Source organism: Populus euphratica, unplaced genomic scaffold, assembly GCF_000495115.2.
Source record: "Populus euphratica unplaced genomic scaffold, PopEup_1.0 scaffold135.1, whole genome shotgun sequence".
In the NCBI taxonomy this organism is placed as follows: Eukaryota; Viridiplantae; Streptophyta; class Magnoliopsida; order Malpighiales; family Salicaceae; genus Populus; species Populus euphratica.
This window is the reverse complement of record NW_011499965.1, coordinates 638,563-658,658: the sequence shown is the minus strand read 5'-3', so window position 1 is coordinate 658,658 and position 20,096 is coordinate 638,563. Positions and strand designations below refer to the sequence as shown.

General features: G+C 28.5%; 2 protein-coding genes across 7 annotated transcripts; one reads left to right on the top strand and one right to left on the bottom strand.

Annotated features, from left to right (window-relative positions):
* Window positions 1-7,690: 7,690 nt before the first annotated feature.
* On the top strand, window positions 7,691-10,076 carry LOC105138932 (Peroxisomal membrane 22 kDa (Mpv17/PMP22) family protein). Of its 2 annotated transcripts, none has more exons than XM_011045172.1 (3): window positions 7,691-7,961; window positions 9,022-9,113; window positions 9,420-10,076. In XM_011045172.1, the coding sequence occupies exons 1-3, from the start codon at window positions 7,812-7,814 to the stop codon at window positions 9,823-9,825; spliced, it is 648 nt and encodes a 215-aa protein (XP_011043474.1). In that variant the 5' UTR covers window positions 7,691-7,811; the 3' UTR covers window positions 9,826-10,076. The 2 variants fall into 2 exon arrangements, with proteins under 2 accessions (XP_011043474.1, XP_011043473.1); XM_011045171.1 differs by having other exon boundaries at window positions 7,692-7,961; window positions 9,019-9,113.
* RSY3 (Adenine nucleotide alpha hydrolases-like superfamily protein) lies at window positions 8,008-19,383 on the bottom strand. Of its 5 annotated transcripts, none has more exons than XM_011045175.1 (11): window positions 19,063-19,383; window positions 18,555-18,758; window positions 18,379-18,463; window positions 18,181-18,256; window positions 17,786-17,962; window positions 17,556-17,658; window positions 17,231-17,340; window positions 16,943-17,035; window positions 16,752-16,832; window positions 14,604-15,262; window positions 8,008-8,153 (listed from the first exon to the last, which is right to left on the bottom strand). In XM_011045175.1, the coding sequence occupies exons 1-11, from the start codon at window positions 19,313-19,315 to the stop codon at window positions 8,108-8,110; spliced, it is 1,887 nt and encodes a 628-aa protein (XP_011043477.1). In that variant the 5' UTR covers window positions 19,316-19,383; the 3' UTR covers window positions 8,008-8,107. The 5 variants fall into 5 exon arrangements, with proteins under 5 accessions (XP_011043477.1, XP_011043475.1, XP_011043476.1 ...); XM_011045173.1 differs by lacking the exon at window positions 8,008-8,153 and adding an exon at window positions 13,775-14,228 and having other exon boundaries at window positions 14,438-15,262; XM_011045174.1 differs by lacking the exon at window positions 8,008-8,153 and adding an exon at window positions 13,775-14,228 and having other exon boundaries at window positions 14,438-15,262; window positions 16,943-17,032.
* Window positions 19,384-20,096: the final 713 nt, after the last annotated feature.

The window sequence follows — 20,096 nt, the reverse complement described above, 5'->3', positions numbered from 1 at the left end:
TAAAAAATTTATAAAAAACATAAAAAATATAAATTTTATTTTTATGAAATATTCATGACCACAAATTAAAAAAAAACACTGTGGATTCATATATAATAATTAATAAAGATATTGCTAATATTATAAAGCAAATATTATAATATTATTGGAAAATGAAGGAAAATATGAATTACATTTAATGGGATAATATCTTAAATATAATTTTAATTTATTTATTATAATTAATCTTAATTGAAAAATTAAGAGAAAAAATAAAAAAATTATTTAAAAAAAGTCCATCATGTTAGGCCCAATGCCTACACAAGTCTGCATGGTCAAGCCCTCGTTTCTTTTTCTCTCTTTTTTTATCTTTCTATTTAAAAAAAAGAGATGACATGTTATTGTTATCTTCTATTATAAATTTTGATAATTGAAAAGTTAAATTCTAACTTGTTAGACCTAAATATCTTTATTTTTGTTTAACTTCAAAACACCAAGAAACTTAAATTAAATCATGTATAATCTCAAAACACATGTTAATTTCTTAGAAAACAAAAAAATTATCTCAAATTAATAAAAAAAACTTCTTGAACCCTAGTATAATTTTCTTAATAACATATATAATAAAAAACACCTTAATAATTTTTTTGTTGTGAAGTGAAACTAATCGGTACCAAGATCAAACTTTTTTATTAATGAAATATAGCTAATTAACTACTTTTTTTTTTAATAACTCTCTCTCCTAACGCAAACTCTAAAACCAAAACACAAAACAAATAAAGTCTAGTAGAGGACCAAAAAATAAGGAAACAAAGACTATTTGAATAAAAATGCACTTTTTCATGTGAATTTGAGAGAAGTCTTGTAGATTTTGTTAATTTTATTTTGGTGGTTTTTCTTTAAATTTTGTTTTTATGCAACCAATTTCAATTCTATTTTATTAAATTGGCATCCTATTATATTCTAAAACATGATTAAAAACCTTGAATTGTCAATAACAAAAAAAAAAGAGTTTGACTTCCAAAACCTAAAAAAACTCATTTTGAATCTTTTTCACTTGAAAAAACCGAAGGAACACTCTAAAAATCTCAATAAACTTATTTATAATTTCAAAACATTAGTTGATCTGTCAAAAATCAAAAACTAACAAAAATTAAAAAAAAAACTTGTTAAACTTCAATCTACGTTTCTTGGCAATATAAGTGATATAAAAACACCTTATTGACACATTTATCATTAAATGAAAACAATTAATACTAAAATTGACCTTTTATATATGAAATGTGGCTAATTGACTAATTTCTCCCTATCTCTTTTTAATTGATAACTTTCTTTCTTCTAACTCAAATTCAATAACTAAAATGTAAAACAGATGAAGTGTAGTATCTAAGTTTTTTTTTTTAAAATTAAAGGGACCAAAAATGATGAAACAAAGACCATTTGTATGAAAATGCACTTTGTCTCATGAATTTGAGAAAAGCCACGTAGATTTTTTTTAATTCTTATTTTGGTCTTTTTTTTTATAAATTGTGTTTTTATGTAACCAATTTTAATTCTATTTCATTAAATTGGCCTCTTAAAAAATCCTTAAAAAACTAATATGGAAATAAGAAAGATGAAAATGAAACCTCCTTCTCTTCGTTATAATGCAAAATTTTATTTTTTTATGTTAAGTTGTTTCACTATTTTTTCTATTATTTATTCATTGTTTGGCTTTTTTTGTGTATTTTTAGTTTTTTGGTCCTTTTTTTTTTATTACCATAGTTTTTTGTTATTTGATTCAATTAAGCATGATTGTATAATTGAGATTGGTTGTATAATTGAGATTGGTCTATATAGTTTGATTTAGTTAGCTTGGTAAAAGGAAAAAATATCCTATTATTAAACCAACACTTAATTTTGGGAAAACAAATTTAGATTTTTTCATTTTACTAAAGACTAAAAATTAAAGGACTATAATTGAAATTGAGAGAGAAAAAACAAAGCATCCCTATCCTTTGACGAAGAAGAAACTAGGCAGGGAAACCAAGGAGTAGAGAGAGAAAAAAACAGGGAGAGAGGAAGAATTGATCATTAAAGCTCTACTAACGTTGTATATTGTCTTGAAAAGAAGCTCACACCAAGACAAATCCAACAACACTAAAGAAGACTGTCATTAAAGGCGAGAGGAAGCTACACACACCTCTATAATGTAACAACTCCCCTTGTATATTGGCATGTGTACGAATGCTAGACACTTGCTTTCCCTTTTCATTCAACATAGTCATTAATTTTCTAATAACTCTTCAATTTAGTTTTGAATTTTATTTCACCAAGGGCTAAGCCCTCTCCCTTTAATTTAGTTTATGATTCTCTAATAACTATTCAATTTAATCTCTAATTTCATCCCACCCGAACCTAATGATGACACATATAAAAAGAGAAGAAGAAAAAGAAAAGAAAGAGATGGATGACCAACTAAATTAACACATTATGGTCACGTTCATAACCAGGGTGACAAATTTAACAGGCTAACATTGTTGATCTAGATCAATCCAATATTTTTTTCATCTTGATATTAAAAAAAAATCATCCTAATGTTTTTAAAGATAAATCATATTTTGTTGTTTGTCTAGGTTATTTTTGAATCTGTCAAATTAATTAAATCACATCATAGCACCTCCTATATAATTTAGTTTGAAACTCGGGTTAGGTAAGGAATCGGTTTAGAAGGTTTCATGATTGAGGCTTTAATGACATAGTCAAATATTTTCACATGCCCTTCTCTTTTTTTACATTAAAAAAAATATTGCTTATATGTTTTTTTTATATATAAAAAATAAAGTTTAGAACATTTTTTTTTCACTCAAATAAAATTTTGACCGATTCAACTTGTTATGAGTTTATGCATTTTGTTTTTAAAATAGAAAACATGCTTACAAGATTGTCATTGCTACCTCAAATTCATACCCGCAATAAAATATGGGTAATGACAATAATTCAATTCTAAAACATATTTAAACATTTTAAATTGTTAATAACAAGAAAAAATAAGATAATATAAACACTTAAAACATCATAGCTATCGTATTAAGGAATAAAATTTTTTAAAACAATTGATGATCAGAACAGTTAAAAAAAAAGTTAGTGCTCCAATTAAAAATAAATTGTGAGAGAGTATAGAATCACGTGAGTGAGCGATGAAAACCAATGCCTTTTAGTTTTTTTGTGATGAAATGTAATTATAACTTCAATTCTTTTCTTTTCTTTATTTCTTTTCTTCTTCTTTTTTTTTGTGGGCAACAAACGAAGAGCTTTAATAAGGGTAATGACTTCATATAACTTCTAAATTATATTTGAATGAAAATGATTTATTTTTATATCCTTAAAAATACTATATCGTAAGTCTTTCAAATATTTTAAATAACAAATACTGAAATAGAGATATAAAAGTATAAACACTTTTAAAAAAAATAAAATAGAAGGGAATACTCAATTAAAAATAAAGTGAAAATTTCATCCACTCTTGACATATATGTCAGCATGCCATGCCATGTGAATGTATTTTGACACCCACGTCAACAAGTCTTTTGAATTGTCTACACTATATAATTGTTAATTTATTTTTAATACAAAAATATATTTTTTATTAAAATAATGCTTGATTTGAGTTAAATTAAAACTATTTTATCATACTCTTTAAATGTATTTTGACCATAGTAAAAATGTATTTTTACCATGAATAAAACAATTATAATAATTGTTATGTTCACAACAGTAACAGTACTCATAACGTTAACAAAAGGCTCTGCAATATTACCTAAATATTAGTAAATTCAATTATTATAGTAATAATAATTGGTTTACATCTCTAAAACTAAAACTATTAGGTTACAGACATTATAGAAATCCTATTACTATAAGTGCATGAAGAACAATTTGTTAAATTGTATAAACTATAATATTTTTTACAAAAACAAAAAAATTATTTTATTTTTTAAAATTTAATTTTACTTCATTAAACGTAAAATAAAAATTCACAACCAATATAGTAAAATTATCCTAAATCGAGTTATTTAAAAAGGAACTAAACTGTCCATTATTATTAAAATACCAGTCGCTTTACCTTTTATCAAAGTGAACATATAGTAACACGTCTATAAATCTTGCGCTATGTACCTAATGAAATGATTTATAAATTTTTTATTAGAAAAAAATAATTTGCTCTGATTACTTAAATTTTAGTACATTGATACCCCCAATTTAGAATTAGTTTTTTTTTTCTGGATATGAATTAAAAATAATAATTTACATTAATTTAAGTTTTTATTTCATATATATATATATATATAAAAGTGCAATCTAATATTTTAGGTAGCCTTTGAAAATTATCCTGAGATAAAATTAAAAAAAAAACAATAAAAACAAAGAAAACAAGACAAAAGATATAAACATAAAATTATGTTTGGTAATGCATTATAAAATAAAGTTATTGTCTTTGTATTTTATTTAGTTAATATAAATAAGATAAAATAACATATAAAAAAATTATTTAACCTTTAATATATATTATTATCAAACTTGTATATTTTAGAAAATAACTATTATTTTTTATTTTAGTTTAAATTAAGTATTACAAAATAATAATAATAATAATAATAATAATAATAACAATCCTAGTTATAAAACCCAGAGAAAAAAACAAAGGAAAGGTTGAATGGTATTAACCCAATAAAAAATTAGATAAAATTTGGTAAATGCTAGTTGATTTTTTTTGTTAAAATAATATTATTTTAATCCCTTTTATAAATAAAAAAAAATAATCAACTTAAAACTATAATAATAATAATTTTTATTTTTACATGCTTTAGTTAAATAATTATGGAATTAAAAGTTTATATCATTAATATTTTAGAAATAAAAAATAATAACCCTTATCTATAAGAACATGTTATTTCTGTATCTTCTATTTTAAAAATATAAAATTCACTTCAAAATTATCTCTTCAAGTATATATTTATATATATATTTTTATTTTTTAATTAAATATATTTTTAAATCATGGTATAGTAACCAAACAGTACCTTTAAACACACTACAAATGTCTCTCAGAAGAGAATGACAAGGAAAAAAAAATATATTGCTAGTATTTATTAAGTCTTAAAAAGTACCACCTGTACCTTTTGTTTTTATAATGGTCAAACTTCTAAACTCTGGAATATTTTTTGAGAAAATATAATCCTTATTACTAGAAGAAAAATACTTATTATTTATTTGTTATTTAAAGGATTGCTATTCTTTCCCTTATTCAAAAGACAACTATGCTTGAATTTATTACCATGAGTTACTGTAGCAAATACCCTTCCCAAGTGTCACAAAAATTACTTGTAGAACATCAGATAAGATCCACCAAACGCCAACAACCACTGCCTTTCTATTCTTCTTCTCTATGAGACAAACCGAAGATAAATATATAACAGAAGTCCAAGGATAGCAACGTCTCGCGGCAGGATGAGTTTAGTGTTTGTTTGGTAATGTTGTATATTTGTATAAAAATATTTTTTAATTAAAAATATATTAGAATGAATTTTAAAAAAATTTATTTTTAATATTAAAATATTAAAATATCATCTAAAAATATCAATTTGACGTGTTTTCAAGTAAAAAATAGTTTGAAAAATACTTTAAAAAGCATGTTGAACCGCAAAAACAAACATTGTTAATGAATATACTTTGTAATCAATCAATTGGTTACATGCAATATTGATTTTATTCATGTAAAATATATTTATTATTAATAAAGCCTTTTTATATTTAATATTTATTTATATTTGATTAATGAATCTAGAGTAATGATAAAATTCATGGAACAAAAATACTTTGTATATGAAATTATAAAAGTTATTATAATTATGAGATTTTTACTACATCAAAGCATTATTAACAAATGTTGTTAGTCAGTGTTTTATTAAAATCGGATATTAATGATAGCTATTAAGACCGGTGCATATTATATTTTTTTTTTTATGAAATGAAATAGTTATTCTCATAAACTGAGGTACAAGAGTTACATAAAACTAATATGCAGGTACTTGTAAAATGACATGTACAGTGAACTGACATACAAGAAAATTTCATATGAAAAGATCATTCGTGTTTATTTAAAAGCTCATGTGATAATTGATGATTAAGTGACTTGATTATGAATAAATTTTAGAAATTTAAAACTACAATATAATTAATACAGGGATTACAATTCTAAACTTAGAAACAATCAGATAAGAACTTGATTGAATAAATCTTTAAAAATTAGTCTAAAATAATAATGTGATATTATTTAAGGGGAAAATTGTTATTTTGTTATTTATAAAGTTTTATATTTCCCTATAAATATAATATTATGCCTTTTATTTTTTTAAATGAATAAAATACAATATATAAATATCTAAAATATAAAAGAAAGGACATAATACCCAAAGTTATAACAATTTTTATCTCCCAAAAAAATTTAAAAGATTTCTCACTAGTAATTTATATATATTATATTTAAGAATGAGATATAAAATAAATATTTAAAAGCTAAATGAATATTTCATTTTCAGGTAATTTTTATATAATTACTAAATATTTCTAAATTTATTTAACAAATTTTTAAAATTTCTAAAAACTTTTAAATTTATCATTATGCTATTTATAGAAAAGAAACCAACAACCACATTTCTATTATGCCCGCATTCATCATTCTCTATATCTAATTTGATCTCATAGGATTTGGTTAGGTAACGGGCTTTCTCCATTCACTAGATATCTATTCTATACACACACTAAAACTTTAAATTTTTTTTAAAAAATCATCATCATAAGTCACATAAAAAAAAAAATTCTAAGAAATTAAAGAAATAAAATTAATAAACTGTCATCCTCAAATCACACCATCATAACATAAAATCTTTAAATAAAACCAAAATAAATTTCAAAATATAAAGGCTTGGTTGTTCATAGAAAACTATTTCCATCTTTATTTCTAGTTTTCTTCTTCATTTTTTAGTTTTTTTCAATGAAAAAATAAAATAAAAAATTTATCGAAATCGTAAAGGAGTTTTTTACCTAAAAAATAAGAAATATGCCAAGGTTATAATGATTTAAAAAAAAATCTAAATTTTTTGTATATAAGATGATCTAAATATAAAATATTAGTTTATATTTTTGAAATTCATGGAAAAACTATATTAACTCCAAAGAAAATATATTAAAACTTTTTTTAATATGAAAATAGTAAAAACTGTTTTTCTAGTTCTTTGAACATGAACTTTCAGTTTTATATTTTATGACTAATTTTTCAGAGAAGTAGAGCATCATTCTATATATAATTCTTGTAAAATCACATATATAACAAAAATAATTAGATAAATAAATAAAAAATATTGGATTGAGTGATGGGCTGGATGAACAATTCACTCGCCCCACACAAAACCAAAATAAGGCGAAATAAGATGAAGCGAAATTTTCATCTTATAAGAACACATTCTAAACTGCCAGGCGGCGTCACGCTTTACCAATTGTATTTTATCTAATTTAATTTTTTATTTTTCTAAAAAAAAAGTGTTTAATCTAATAAGGCTAAGTAAAAGGGTTTCTCTTAATTTTAATAATGATAGTACATTACGATTAAAAATAAATAATGATAATTATTCGTTTTAAAGCAGCCAGTAGAGATACAGTGTTGATGATGTATATAAAATCGAGGAGATGTGTCGAAGTCAGAGTTTCTGGCAAGCTGCACATCCACAAGTCATGGCTTTCTAAAATCTATACTTCTCTTCCCCACCTCTCTCGCCTTCCTTGATAAAAAGATGCTGAAGGCATGGAAATGGTACCAGCACTGTCTATCTTCTCATCCAGTGAAGACCCAAATTGTCAGTTCTGGAACCCTTTGGGGCATTGGTGACATTGGTGCTCAATACATCACTCACTCTACGGCCACCAGCCTTCTTCCAAAATCTGTAACTTCCTTGCGAATTGGGTTTTTATCTGTTTTTTATAATTGATATTTCCTCTTCTTGATTTATCATCTGGGCATCTATCTGTGAATTATGTTTTTTTCTCAACTATATCAGCTTTGTTTATGGATTCTTAAAATACTGAGGCATCAATTTGATGATCTTTGGATGTCTTTTTTGCTGCTTTGCTGGTGCCTGCTTTTATCTGCATTGGTTTTATGAAGGCAGCTGCTTTACTACTGTGGATTGGACTGACCTCTTGCTTGTTATTTATTTCAAGAATGTGGCTAGTTTTCTCCTTTATTCGGATTCCACATTCCAATGAAGCCTTCTTTTTTCAGATGCCATTTATTTAGGATCCATCTTGGGATTGAGGCTTAGTGGTTGTTGACGTGTTGTTGGCCATTGTTGCGTTTAAGGGATAGTTCACTTTCCTTTTTAAGTGTGAAATTCTGTTGAATTATTTTCAATCAACCACAATTGTGGCTGTTGACTTGTTGGCCATTGTTGCATTCAAGGGATAGTTCACTTTCTTTTTCAAGTGTGAAATTAAGTTGCATTATTTTGAATCAATCATATTACGTAAAGAAACAATAACTGAATGCATTAACATCCTTAATTCTAGTCAGTGACAAGAGTAAATGTGTCAAACCCTGATTTCAGATATTCTGATCAATATGGCCAAAGGATTGCACATTAAAATTGATCAAATTGAGATTTTGATCGAGGGAAATATGTTTGATCATGATTGTTTTGTTTCTAAAATTCTAGTTTTTGTACCATGTATATTTGACCTTTCATTAAAATTGATCAATTGAGATTTTGATTGAGGGAAATATGTTTGATCATGATTGTTTTGTTTCTAAAATTCTAGTTTTTGTACCATGTATATTTGACCTTTCTTCAGTATCTTTTGGTTTCAATCGGTACTTTTGCAGAATTAGCATTATGGTTTCTCAATTTAACTGTATTATCATCTTCTCTGAAGCTAGTTATATGTTTGTGTGCTTGTCTGTTGCAATCATTTCTTTGAACTGACTATATTTTTTGTTTCATGTAACAGAATGAGGGTGCAGAATTTAAAATCAATTGGAAACGTGTAGCTATCACTAGCATGTTTGGCTTTGGCTTTGTTGGTCCTGTTGGCCATTTCTGGTTCGTCCTTTTTGTCTTACTATTTCCTTTGATCATGTTAGTTGGATCCTTTCGGGCTACTGCATAGTTTTTCAGCTACCAAAGACAGCCTTCTGAGCTCATGTGAATAAATGGTTTCACCTAGGTCGACTGTAGACAGTATAGGCATGGAAAATGTTATTGAATCATCACGTGGTTGTTTGAAACTGGATTTTATCTTTTAACTGGAAAGCTAACTTCAAAAGAAAAATGAAACTGCCAGAATCACCATGCACAAGTATCAGAGGATCAAATCTTGTGTTTTACATGCACGAAACTTTTTTCTAGGTATGAAGGCTTAGACAAGTTTATAAGGCTAAGATTTCTACTGCAACCAAAGTCACCTCGATTTGTCGCCACTAAAGTGGCTGCTGATGGCATAATTTTTGGCCCCTTCGATTTGTTTGTCTTCTTCACCTACATGGGTTTTTCCACGGGCAAGAATGTTGCTCAGGTGAAGGAAGATGTGAAGAGGGACTTCCTCCCAGCCTTGATCTTGGAAGGTGGCGTGTGGCCAATATTTCAAGTTGTGAATTTTCGGTATGTGCCTGTCAGGTACCAACTCCTCTATGTCAATGTGTTCTGCTTGATAGACAGTGCTTTCTTATCCTGGATTGAGCAGCAAAAGAATGCTCCATGGAAGCAGTGGTTCACATCTTTTCAGCCTTTGAAGGAACGAGGAGGTGAGGTCTGATTATAATGTCTTACGTGGTTACCCCCTGCTTGTATCATCTCTCATCAGTGATCTATTGGTAAGTTGCAACAAAATACATGTGTAACATCAAAAGAGAATTTTACAATCAACCACAAAGTTTCTATTTGAAACTTTAGAAGTTAGGATTTGAGACTGGATGAATTGGTTGTAATTGTGAGGGTTGGATCAATTTTTACCCTAATGCAATGGAAACGAAACCAAGCCCGAGTTTTGGAAGGGCGTTTTTCAAATCTTCTAACTGGCTGCAACTGCTGTTGGGTTGCCAATATTGGTTTCTGATTATTGTGTTTTTTCTGTCATAAGAACTTGGAAACTGTCAGCAATGCAATATCTGGACTTACAAGCGATTGATGCAACAATTGTCACGAGGATTTGATTATGCAAAGTGAGTGTTACTGGTTTCCCTTTGTAACAAAAGCCAGCTGCAAATGGGTTGAGTTTCCCGCACCGCATTAGCATCACCGACTCACCACCACCATCACCAGCAGCTACACAAATTATGTCATTAATAACCCTGTTCTCGTCTCACTTTCTTCCCTCTCATGTTGACTTCTTACTGATTATTGAACTATAAAACGAAAGGATCAGATGCCTCAGAACCGGCAGAAGGTTCTAATATTCAAATCCCTGAGAACTAGAATGGAATTTCTGTTATACCATAGTCAAAGATATGCGTTTATGCAGTAAAAGTGGCCTCTCTTCTTCTACTGAAAATAGATAACCCAATCCAATGGCCGTGATCCTACACATCAAAAAGCTACTCCCGGTGGGGTTGGTTTGATAACCGACAAGAAACAAGAAAGGATGAGGGGCATATATCTTTGTCCTTGTAGATTTATAAATACTTCATTCCTACACTTATAGTTTAAAATTTTCCAATATTACTCAGTTTTTATAATATTCCAAGTTTACCCTTTACTACTAACTAACAAAAAGCTTAACTTTTTCATATTTTTATTTTAGTATTTCTCACTTCTCTCCCTTTTGTTTTCCTCTTAGATTCGCATATATGACATAATATGTCACAAAAACATTTAGAAATCTAGTGGCTCTTGCTAGTGTATAGTTTAAATTTTTTTAATTATACAAAAAAGTACAAGTGGAAGTCCTAAAATGTTAATTTTGAAATCTTCTAATCTGATTTTTTATCAAGTCTAGATTTAAAATTAATCTATGTGAAAATCACTTCAATATGATCTAGTTGACTTGATATATCCAAAGACAACTAAATAACAAATAAAAAATGTGATTTGGTTTTTAAAAAATTCAAGATCATATATTTTTTTTTAAATATTAAGACGATGACATATTAGAGTAACTCAGACATCGTAACTTAACTCATTAAACAAGTGACCTGCATTATGAGCTTTATTAATTTAACAACTTTGTTTTTTAAAATAAAAATAAAATCTATGATAAAAAAATAAAAACTCATAAAATTAAGCATTAGCCAAATACTTAGACTTTTGTTTGAAACTATAATAACCTTATATAATGTAAACTGAAACAAATTATGAAGACTAATTCAAAATCAATTAAATTAAAAAAAATAAAATTAAAAAAAAAAAGAATTCAATCTAAAAAAATTGAAAGATGGAATTAGAGAGAGAGAGAGAGAGAGAGAACATGAAAAATAAGAGAGTCAGTGAAACCTCAAATCTTTTAATTATAGATAATACTAGATATGTTGCTTGTACTCTATTGCGGGTTAAGCAAATTTTTTTCATAAAAAAAAATGTTAGACTATAAAAAATTCAAGTTTCAAGACATTGATTCAAGTGGTAATTTAAATAATATGAAAAAAAAACAACAATAAACAAACTAATAAAAAAAGATAAAAAGAACCATGCATAAGTCAATATAGGTTATCAAATAATTCAATACTAAGTTAATAGAAAGAAAATCATAAAAAATTAAAAAGTAAAAATTAAAAAAAAAATAAGAAGAAAACATCAATTTAAAACAAAACAGAAAACTACCAAGAAAACTCAGACGAACCTTCTAAACTTGATCTAATATTGAAAACTTACAACTCATTAAATCCTAAACCCAATTCTATTAAGAAGTTTAACTGTCAACGAATTTAATTTTGAATGATGAAATCGTTAAACAAATATTAATAAAAAAACTTGCAAATGCAAAAAGAAAAAAAAATAAATGAGGATAAAATTTGAAAGAAAAATACCTAAGGAGGATGAAATTTGAAAAAAATATAATTTTAAGTAAAATAAATAGCAATTAAAAAAATGAGTACCAATTTAAAAGATTAAAAAATCATAAGGAATGGAATTAAAAAACATTTGTAATTTGATAGATTATTTATAGATTAGAAAATGATTTTGGGTGAAATTGAAAAATATTATAGAGGGTTACCCAATAGAATCAAACCACAAAAAAAAATATGAAAAGAAAAAAAAAAGGATTAAAAATAAGAAAAATAATCTAAAAAAAAAAGGAAAAAAAACCAAACAACCTGGGTAAACCTCCTATACATCCTCTAATTTTTAAAACCTACAACTTGTGAAATCCTATATTTGGATTCAATCGAAAAACTTATCTCTCAAAAAATTTAATTTTAAAGGATAAAATCACAAAAAAGATATTAGTAAAAAAAATGCAAAAGAAAAAAATAACAAAAAAATGAGGATAAAAATTTGACAGAAAAAACCTAAGGAGGATGAAATTGAAATTAAAAAAATACAAACAAAATAAATTACAATTAAAATAATAAGAACTAAATTTAAAAGATTAAAAAGTCATAAGCTAAGATTAAAAAACATTTATGATTTGATAGATTATTTATAGATTAAAAAAATAATGGAGGCGAAATAGAAAAAAAATTAATGAGGGCTAACATAATACAATCAAACTGTAAAAAAATAAAAAAAAGATAAGAAAAAATGAAAAATATTAGTTTAGAAAAAGAGAAAAAAAAAAATCAAGCAAGCTCAACAAACCTCTTAAACCTGATTTAATTTCTAAAATTCACAATCTGTGAAATCTTTGACCTATATTAAATCTAAAAATATAATTCTCAATCAATATAATTTTGAATGATAAGATTGGAAGGAAAGTACTTAAAAGGAAAAAATTGCAAAAGCAACAAAAATAATAAAGAAAAAATTTGATAGAAAAAACTCAAGAAGAGTGCAATTAAAAAAAATCTTTAATAAAATAAACAACAATTAAAAGAATTATTTTCAAATTTTAAAGATAAAAAAATTAATAGATTAAAAAAATCATAAGGTGAAATTGAAAAATATTTTTAATTTAATTAACTATTTCTATATTTAAAGATGTTAGGGGGTAAAAAAAATATAATTTGATAGATTATTTATAAATTAAAAAAATAGTAGAAGATGAATTTGGAAAGCATCTATAATTTTATAACTTATTATTATTAAAAAAAAAAGATAGTATTGAAAAATGCATCGTACAATTATATTAAGGATGTTATTATCTTCCAAACACTACTCTCAAGCCCCATAAATATTTTAAAATAAACACTTATATTTAATAAATATATTTTACAAAAATATTTTTGAATATCCTTAAAAATTATAATAAAAACAATATAAAATGATTGGAAAATCCTTAAGATGAGAGTTCAATTGGTTGTTTTTAAAAACATCAAAATAATTATATTATTTAAAAAAAATTAAAAATTCAATAATTACAGGATTAAATAAATAATTTTACTGTACATTAAAATCAAAACTATCAAACTAACCTCATATAATTTATAAAAAACAATTGTCATGGTTAAAAAACTATGTTACCCCCGATTCATAGTTCAAAGTTTTATAGCTAATAAGCAATATAGTAATTATACTATTACAATAAATAGTAATTTGTGTCCCTTTCCTTCCACTTTTAGTTTCTTTTTTTTTTAATAAAAACTCTAAAACCAAATTTAAAAAGTGGGTTCCTTGATGGTTAGGAATAATATTGAAACTTCCAGAAAATTAAAAGGGTAATATTGGAAAACTCAAACTACAAATAGGGACAAAATTAGGGACAAAATTGAGGCTCTTGGGGGTAGAAATCCACATACAATAACCCAACAAAAGTTTCTAAAATCTTCAGGTGGCATCTCATAACGAGCTAACCTCGTACCATCTTAACCCATGAGCTATGCAAACTCGGACTTGGCAAGCCAATCGGGACAGGTATTGCCTTCCCTGTATATGTGCTTGAAAATAACCTCCAATGCTCTGTTACGTAGCAGCTTGATTTTTACAATAAAAGGTTCCTTAGAATGGTCCTGACAACATATCAACGACTCAAGATTACATGAATGAGCTGTGACCGCCCCCAAGTGGCACTATTGGCTTGAATTCGCAAGACACCGTCAAGCAAGGGCAGTGCTTGAAGCCAATACTCTGAAACAATAAAAATATTGTATTAGAAGGAACAACTGCCAATCATAAGCACACCAGAATGTAAGAAAGAAGCAACAATCACGGTACGCATGCTTATAGAAAATAGCCAAGAAAGAACTATAGAAAGAGTATTGAGCAGGTGAATCAATCACATAATTGTTCATGAAATGCATCAACATGAAGGAGAATCAGAAAAGAGGTTAAGTTACCGGGATGCTAAGTAACAGTCCTTGATGATTGACTAGGACTGGGAGGCTTCTTCTTGCAGCCACTGGTATCGATTTCAACACTTCAAGAGCTTTTTGTGCTGATAGCTCCAGATTTTCCAAATGCAGGCTTCTCTTCTCTGATATTTGCTCCACTGTACTGGATAACAGATTATCCAAACTTGAGCACTTTGACAACTTAGCGAGATAAAGCCAATCAGATTCGCTCATGCACCGTACCTCAGCAACCTTGTCATGACCAATCCCGCAAGAACAGCTATGGCATTCCTGATTTGCCCCTCCTAAATCAGCAACACAATTTTCTGTCCCTTCACCAACAGAAACATGGTTGCTCAGTTTCCATGTGATCCAGAACCTGTTCATGAAGTAACATGCTTTTCCAGGCTGAAGTAGTTCACTTGGGGATGCAATGATAGATTCAACCTTATTTTTTGACTTATAGTCCACCTTATCTTCAGCTTTAAGCTTGAAATGTTTGATTTCATCCCTCTTCAGTAAAAGAATGTCTCTATAGGTTGACTCACTGATAATGTTGAGTGTTTTGGCTTCACTTATGACTGATTCAGATGCATCTAAAAAATGCACATCTGATGCATCTGGAACAAAATGATTTGAATATGATTTTCCATCAGCTATAATTTGCTCCAACTCATTTGGGATATACTGCTTTTGTTCTCCATTTAAAAATGGGTAAATCAATTCCATCTTTGAATTCAGAGGACAATCAACAGAACAACAAACAAGGATTTTTGTCCCCCTAGACCGAGGAGCTGGACAAAGGTAACATCCAGCAGCTGTAAAGGAGGTCTGCAGGATTGTCAAAAATATTTCTGAATCAACAAAATAACAAATATTAATAAAAAAAAAATGGAAGATTCTTGGAATTATACATAGCCAACACTCCAGCATGCAACATCAATCTAATGACGGAAACATAAATATCAAAACACATAGATAATAAAGGAATTTACACAATGATTTCACAAGTATCCTCCCTTTTCAAAGGGATTCCAAAAAAAAAAATATTTGTTCAATAAAGTTACTTTTCCAATTCAAAATCCAAAACTGTCCTGGGAGAATCAGATAATTGAAGTTTAGCATAAGCTAGGTTATTTCCTGCGCTATCTTGCAGCTTGGACCAAAAAAAATTTGAGCGTAAAAAAAATAATATCTAAACCTTAGAAAACTTTTCGACATTGTCCTCCAACTTGGTACAATAGTACTCCCATCCTAACTCTTTTATTTTCCTTAGTTTTAAATTAAATGGTGTGGGAATGACTTTGTAGACTAGATAGGTCTAAAGAAAATCAGAAGAAACATCCCATGTTGTTAACCGTAGTCAAACCCATGACACAGGTTATGGACTCTTAGTAGTGTTCGGCATTGTATTTCAAAAGCACTTTTGAAAAAAAAATAATTTTTTTTATTTTTTTCTTTACTTCAAATTAAATTTTTTTTGATGTTTGCATATCATTTTGATGTGTTGATATCAAAAATAATTTTTTAAAAAATTAAAAAACATTATTTTAATGCATTTTGGAATGAAAAGCAACCAGTATCACACTCCCAAACACCATAATTGAATTAATTTTTTTAATGCTAGTATATGATAAAAAATACAAAAACAGATTTATAATCAATCCAATACTATAGGATAAAACTCAATAAAAACCCAACATTAAGAGATGGAAATAGAAAGAAAAAAAAAAGGTAAGAAAAACCCAAAAAGTCAATAAAAAAAAAGCCTAACTGCACAAGGTTGGTTTAACTGTTCATATGAACAGTGAAATAACACTCTTTTATTTGACAGACAACCTGTCATTTCCCCTTTTTTTTTTGAAAAAAAGAAACGGCTGGTCGTTCGTCGAATAAAAGAGTGTTATTTCTAGCATGGCTAGAGCTCGAACCCATGTGTTAACCAACTTAACTATGGGAAAAAGATGCTATAAAGCGATAAAAAAAAAGTATATGAACACAATTCACCATTCATATGAACAATTAAAGCGACCCATGCTATTTAGTTGTTTTGTTAATTTGAAATGAATTCTAGAGCAAAGTAGAAGGGAACTACTCTAGTAAAATCCTTAACATGACTTTATATTGAAATATTAAACCAGCATGCACGAAATGTGTCAGCTTGCTTATATTGTTAGAATATAGATGTTAAATGCAAATGTTTGACTTGAGGGGAAAAAATGAGGAGAGAAAACACCAGTGCTTCCTCAAATGTTACATAACAAATCCAATAGATAATTACATAAGAAAACAAGCACAAGAGTGCAGAAACTAACAGTACCTTGCATGGGACAGTGCGAATGTAGTGTAACAACAATTTTGAAGTACTTCCTCTTATGGGTCTGTTCCTCTGAGAGACATACTGATAGATTCGGATAAAAATTGTTACGAAGAGCATCCAAACAATTTTATATAATAGAAGTCCTCGAGGAAAATGATCAAGGTGTAAAAACATCAACTAATATTGAATACCTGCAAGATCAACGCAACAAACTTTGACAGGCATATATCTGTAACTTTTGATGGATTAAGAATCTCTAAATCGACAATGGCATACCCATGCTGCTGAAACAATAATCACAATGCCCCAACCAACAACAACAAAAAAGGAAAAAAGAAGAAAGAGATAAGAAGAATAGTGAATAATTTTATAACTGCAATGAAACATACAAACCAAGTTCTGCAAAAATATATGCAAGCTAAAGTAAAATTAGGAACTCAAGACATTAAAAGATGTCTAAAAGACAAAAGCAAACTTACATCTACGATGGTCACAGCCTGATTTATCAAATTATTACAAATTTGGTCAACATATGCACGTGTTCTTCGACAGGCAGAAATAACACCTTGTAGTTCAGACTGGAAGGTATCTGAAATGTAAGAGCTAGTTGTTTGAGAAGGTTAATACAGTGCATATAGCATTACCATGGCATTAGCTGATAATGCAAAGCACAGACTGACTCAAGCCTTTCAGTATTCTTCGAGATAAAACAATTATATAGTAAAAATTCTAGATTCCAGATAGCATCAATGTTTTATATGGCAAAAACCTATCCAACTTTTGAATGTCAAATCTACAGCTCACATGATGACAAACTTCCTAATGACATTCGAATCCTATTCCGAGCATATACTGTGTTTTGATTTGTCGGATCTTCCACCCAGTCCTGGCCAGACTCTTGACATATCTGAAAAGTAGAAAATTGAGGTTAGTCGTGTTAAGATGTACAAGGAAAAGAATAGCCTCAAAGGACAAAATTTACCATAAACCAAAGGATGAATTTATTTCCACAGCATGTATTCTTTTGCACTGACCTTGTACAAAACTTCTTTAGAAAAATGCAAGAGTGGTCTCACTATTAGTATCCCTTTGTTCTTTGAACCTTCACGGTAAAGATGGGTGCTTTTGGAGAACATTTGCGAAGTAAATGCCATGCCGGCAAGTCCAAGCACGCCACTGTTACGAGATAGTCTAAGAATGAACAACTCGGCCTGCATTTCTCATATCTCAGTATATATCTACAGTTTGTAAAAAGAACTCCAAGTAGAATCAACTGGAAGATGCAACCATAACACAATCATCACCATGATCTTATGATTACTTTCTGATTTTGAATTGACTATCAATAACATTATATATGAAATTAAGATGTGTGCGTGTTGAGATAAAGAGACATGTAGAGAGAGAGTTGACAAGCAACAGTCCAAACCTGGTCATCCGCATGATGTGCAATAAGCAACACTTCAATCTGATGTTTAGTGCAAACATTTTGGAACACTTCATACCTGAAGTTCAAGCAGAAAGGCAAATAAAATGTAAATTGTTGACATCCTTATGTGAAGAATGAATGGCCCTAGCCACAAGTCCCCTAAGTTACGGTCCAAACTTCAAATGAAAATCTACTAACCTCTTCTCTCGAGCCTCTTCTAGCAAGTGACCTTGTTTAGGCCTCCCATCCAACCAACTACACTTTGCAATCTCACATCTGATTCCTAAACAAAGTTTGTGTTAGCCATCCTGACTCAACTGAAGTCACTAACTCAAACACATGGCATGGTAAAAGATCAGAACTTGAAAGCATACCCATTTCAGTAACTCGACTAGAAACAATATGTGCCTCCTCATTACTCTCTTCTCGCAGCCCATGATCAACAATTACCCCCAAAATCCCATTAATAAAACCATCATCACTTTTGCCAACAGCATTAGCATTAGCACCATCTGTTTTCCAACCAGCAGTTAGGACACAAAGTGCCATGCTATCAGGGCCACCGGATACTCCTATAGCTGAAAATTGAAACAAACAAAAACACCAATCTTTCTCCATTAGTTTCTGTAGTCAAGAATGGTTTAAAAGTAATCCAGCAAAGGAAGAAAATAGATTTTAAATCTTCTACCTTTATTTTTACATAAGATAAGCAAAATTTTGAAATGTTGCACAAGCTATATATATCTATGCTGACTTGAAGAAGCCAAAGTATATATCTCAAAAAAAAAAAAAACCGAGTAGCAAATAATTTAGCTTGACTTTTTTTGTGATATTTATTGAAAACGCAAGACAGAAAAGGTTAGAAGGACAGCAAATACTGACCGATACGGTGGTGAGGCTTGAGTCCAGCCATAGCCATTCGCTGAGAGAAAGATTGCTTGTATTCGGTGATGACGATTGGGTCTTGGGAAACTGAACATTTGCAGCAAAAGAAGCGAGTTGAGGATACCCGGGAAGGTAGATGGAGACGATAAGGAAGAGGGTTTTTGCATTTGGGTTTTGAAACTGAAAGTCTTGTTGTGAAGGAAGTGGTGGTGGCTCTCGCTTGCGTTGTCAGGATGAGCCCCCGCGCCATCTGATACCCTCACTTCTCGGCCTTGCTGGTGACTGCTACTAGTTGGTGCCGTCTTGAGTGACTTCGGATTTTAAGATTTTTTTTTTAAAAAAAATAGCACAGTAAATGTCACTACCCAAATTCCGCTTCCCGAGCAATACCATAAAAATACCCTATTGTTGCGAGTTCCCAAAATATATATTTCATAAAATAAATATATAAAATTTTAAATTTTTTCATTATTAGATAAAAATAAAACAAAATTTCATAATACTTATTTCATTAAATAAAATCTAATTTTTAAAATAAATACAGAATAATAGTAAAGTATTCTAATATATCAAATCTAAACTAAAAATAAAACCTTGCAAAAGCAAGCAAGAGATATCAACAAAAACAATAATAAAATATAAACTCTTAATAACTTACTAACAGAAGCTGTAAACTTGAAAATAATACTAAAAAGTAAGAGAAAGTTCAACTAACTTTTAATATATATCATAAATATTATAAACTATAAGTCATACATATTTATATAATAGAAAAACAAGACTAATATAGACGCACACACATACGTACTAAGCATATTAGTATATGATAGTGAAATATATGTCAGATAACAGACAAAGCTCTAAGCTTTCGACAATATATAAGGTTTGGATCGCAATAACAGATGATGTTTACATCCTTAATCATTATAGAAAGATTAGTAGTCACATGCTAATACATCTCTCACCAGCTAAGTATATAAACTATTATGTGCATATAAAGTAGCTATTTTCTATTAGTATGGAGTTTCTTA

What these genes read in the sequence shown, in the direction of transcription:
- LOC105138932 (XM_011045171.1), top strand. Translation starts at nt 7,812, where the DNA reads ATGCTGAAGGCATGGAAATGGTACCAGCACTGTCTATCTTCTCATCCA. An exon ending in CCAGCCTTCTTCCAAAATCT is followed by an intron (nt 7,962 to 9,018) that starts GTAACTTCCTTG and finishes TGTTTCATGTAA; the next exon opens with CAGAATGAGGGTGCAGAATT. An exon ending in GGTCCTGTTGGCCATTTCTG is followed by an intron (nt 9,114 to 9,419) that starts GTTCGTCCTTTT and finishes ACTTTTTTCTAG; the next exon opens with GTATGAAGGCTTAGACAAGT.
- RSY3 (XM_011045173.1), bottom strand. Translation starts at nt 19,315, where the DNA reads ATGGCGCGGGGGCTCATCCTGACAACGCAAGCGAGAGCCACCACCACT. An exon ending in GAAGAGGCTCGAGAGAAGAG is followed by an intron (nt 18,257 to 18,378) that starts GTTAGTAGATTT and finishes CTTGAACTTCAG; the next exon opens with GTATGAAGTGTTCCAAAATG. An exon ending in TTCGCACTGTCCCATGCAAG is followed by an intron (nt 15,263 to 16,751) that starts GTACTGTTAGTT and finishes ACAATCCTGCAG; the next exon opens with ACCTCCTTTACAGCTGCTGG.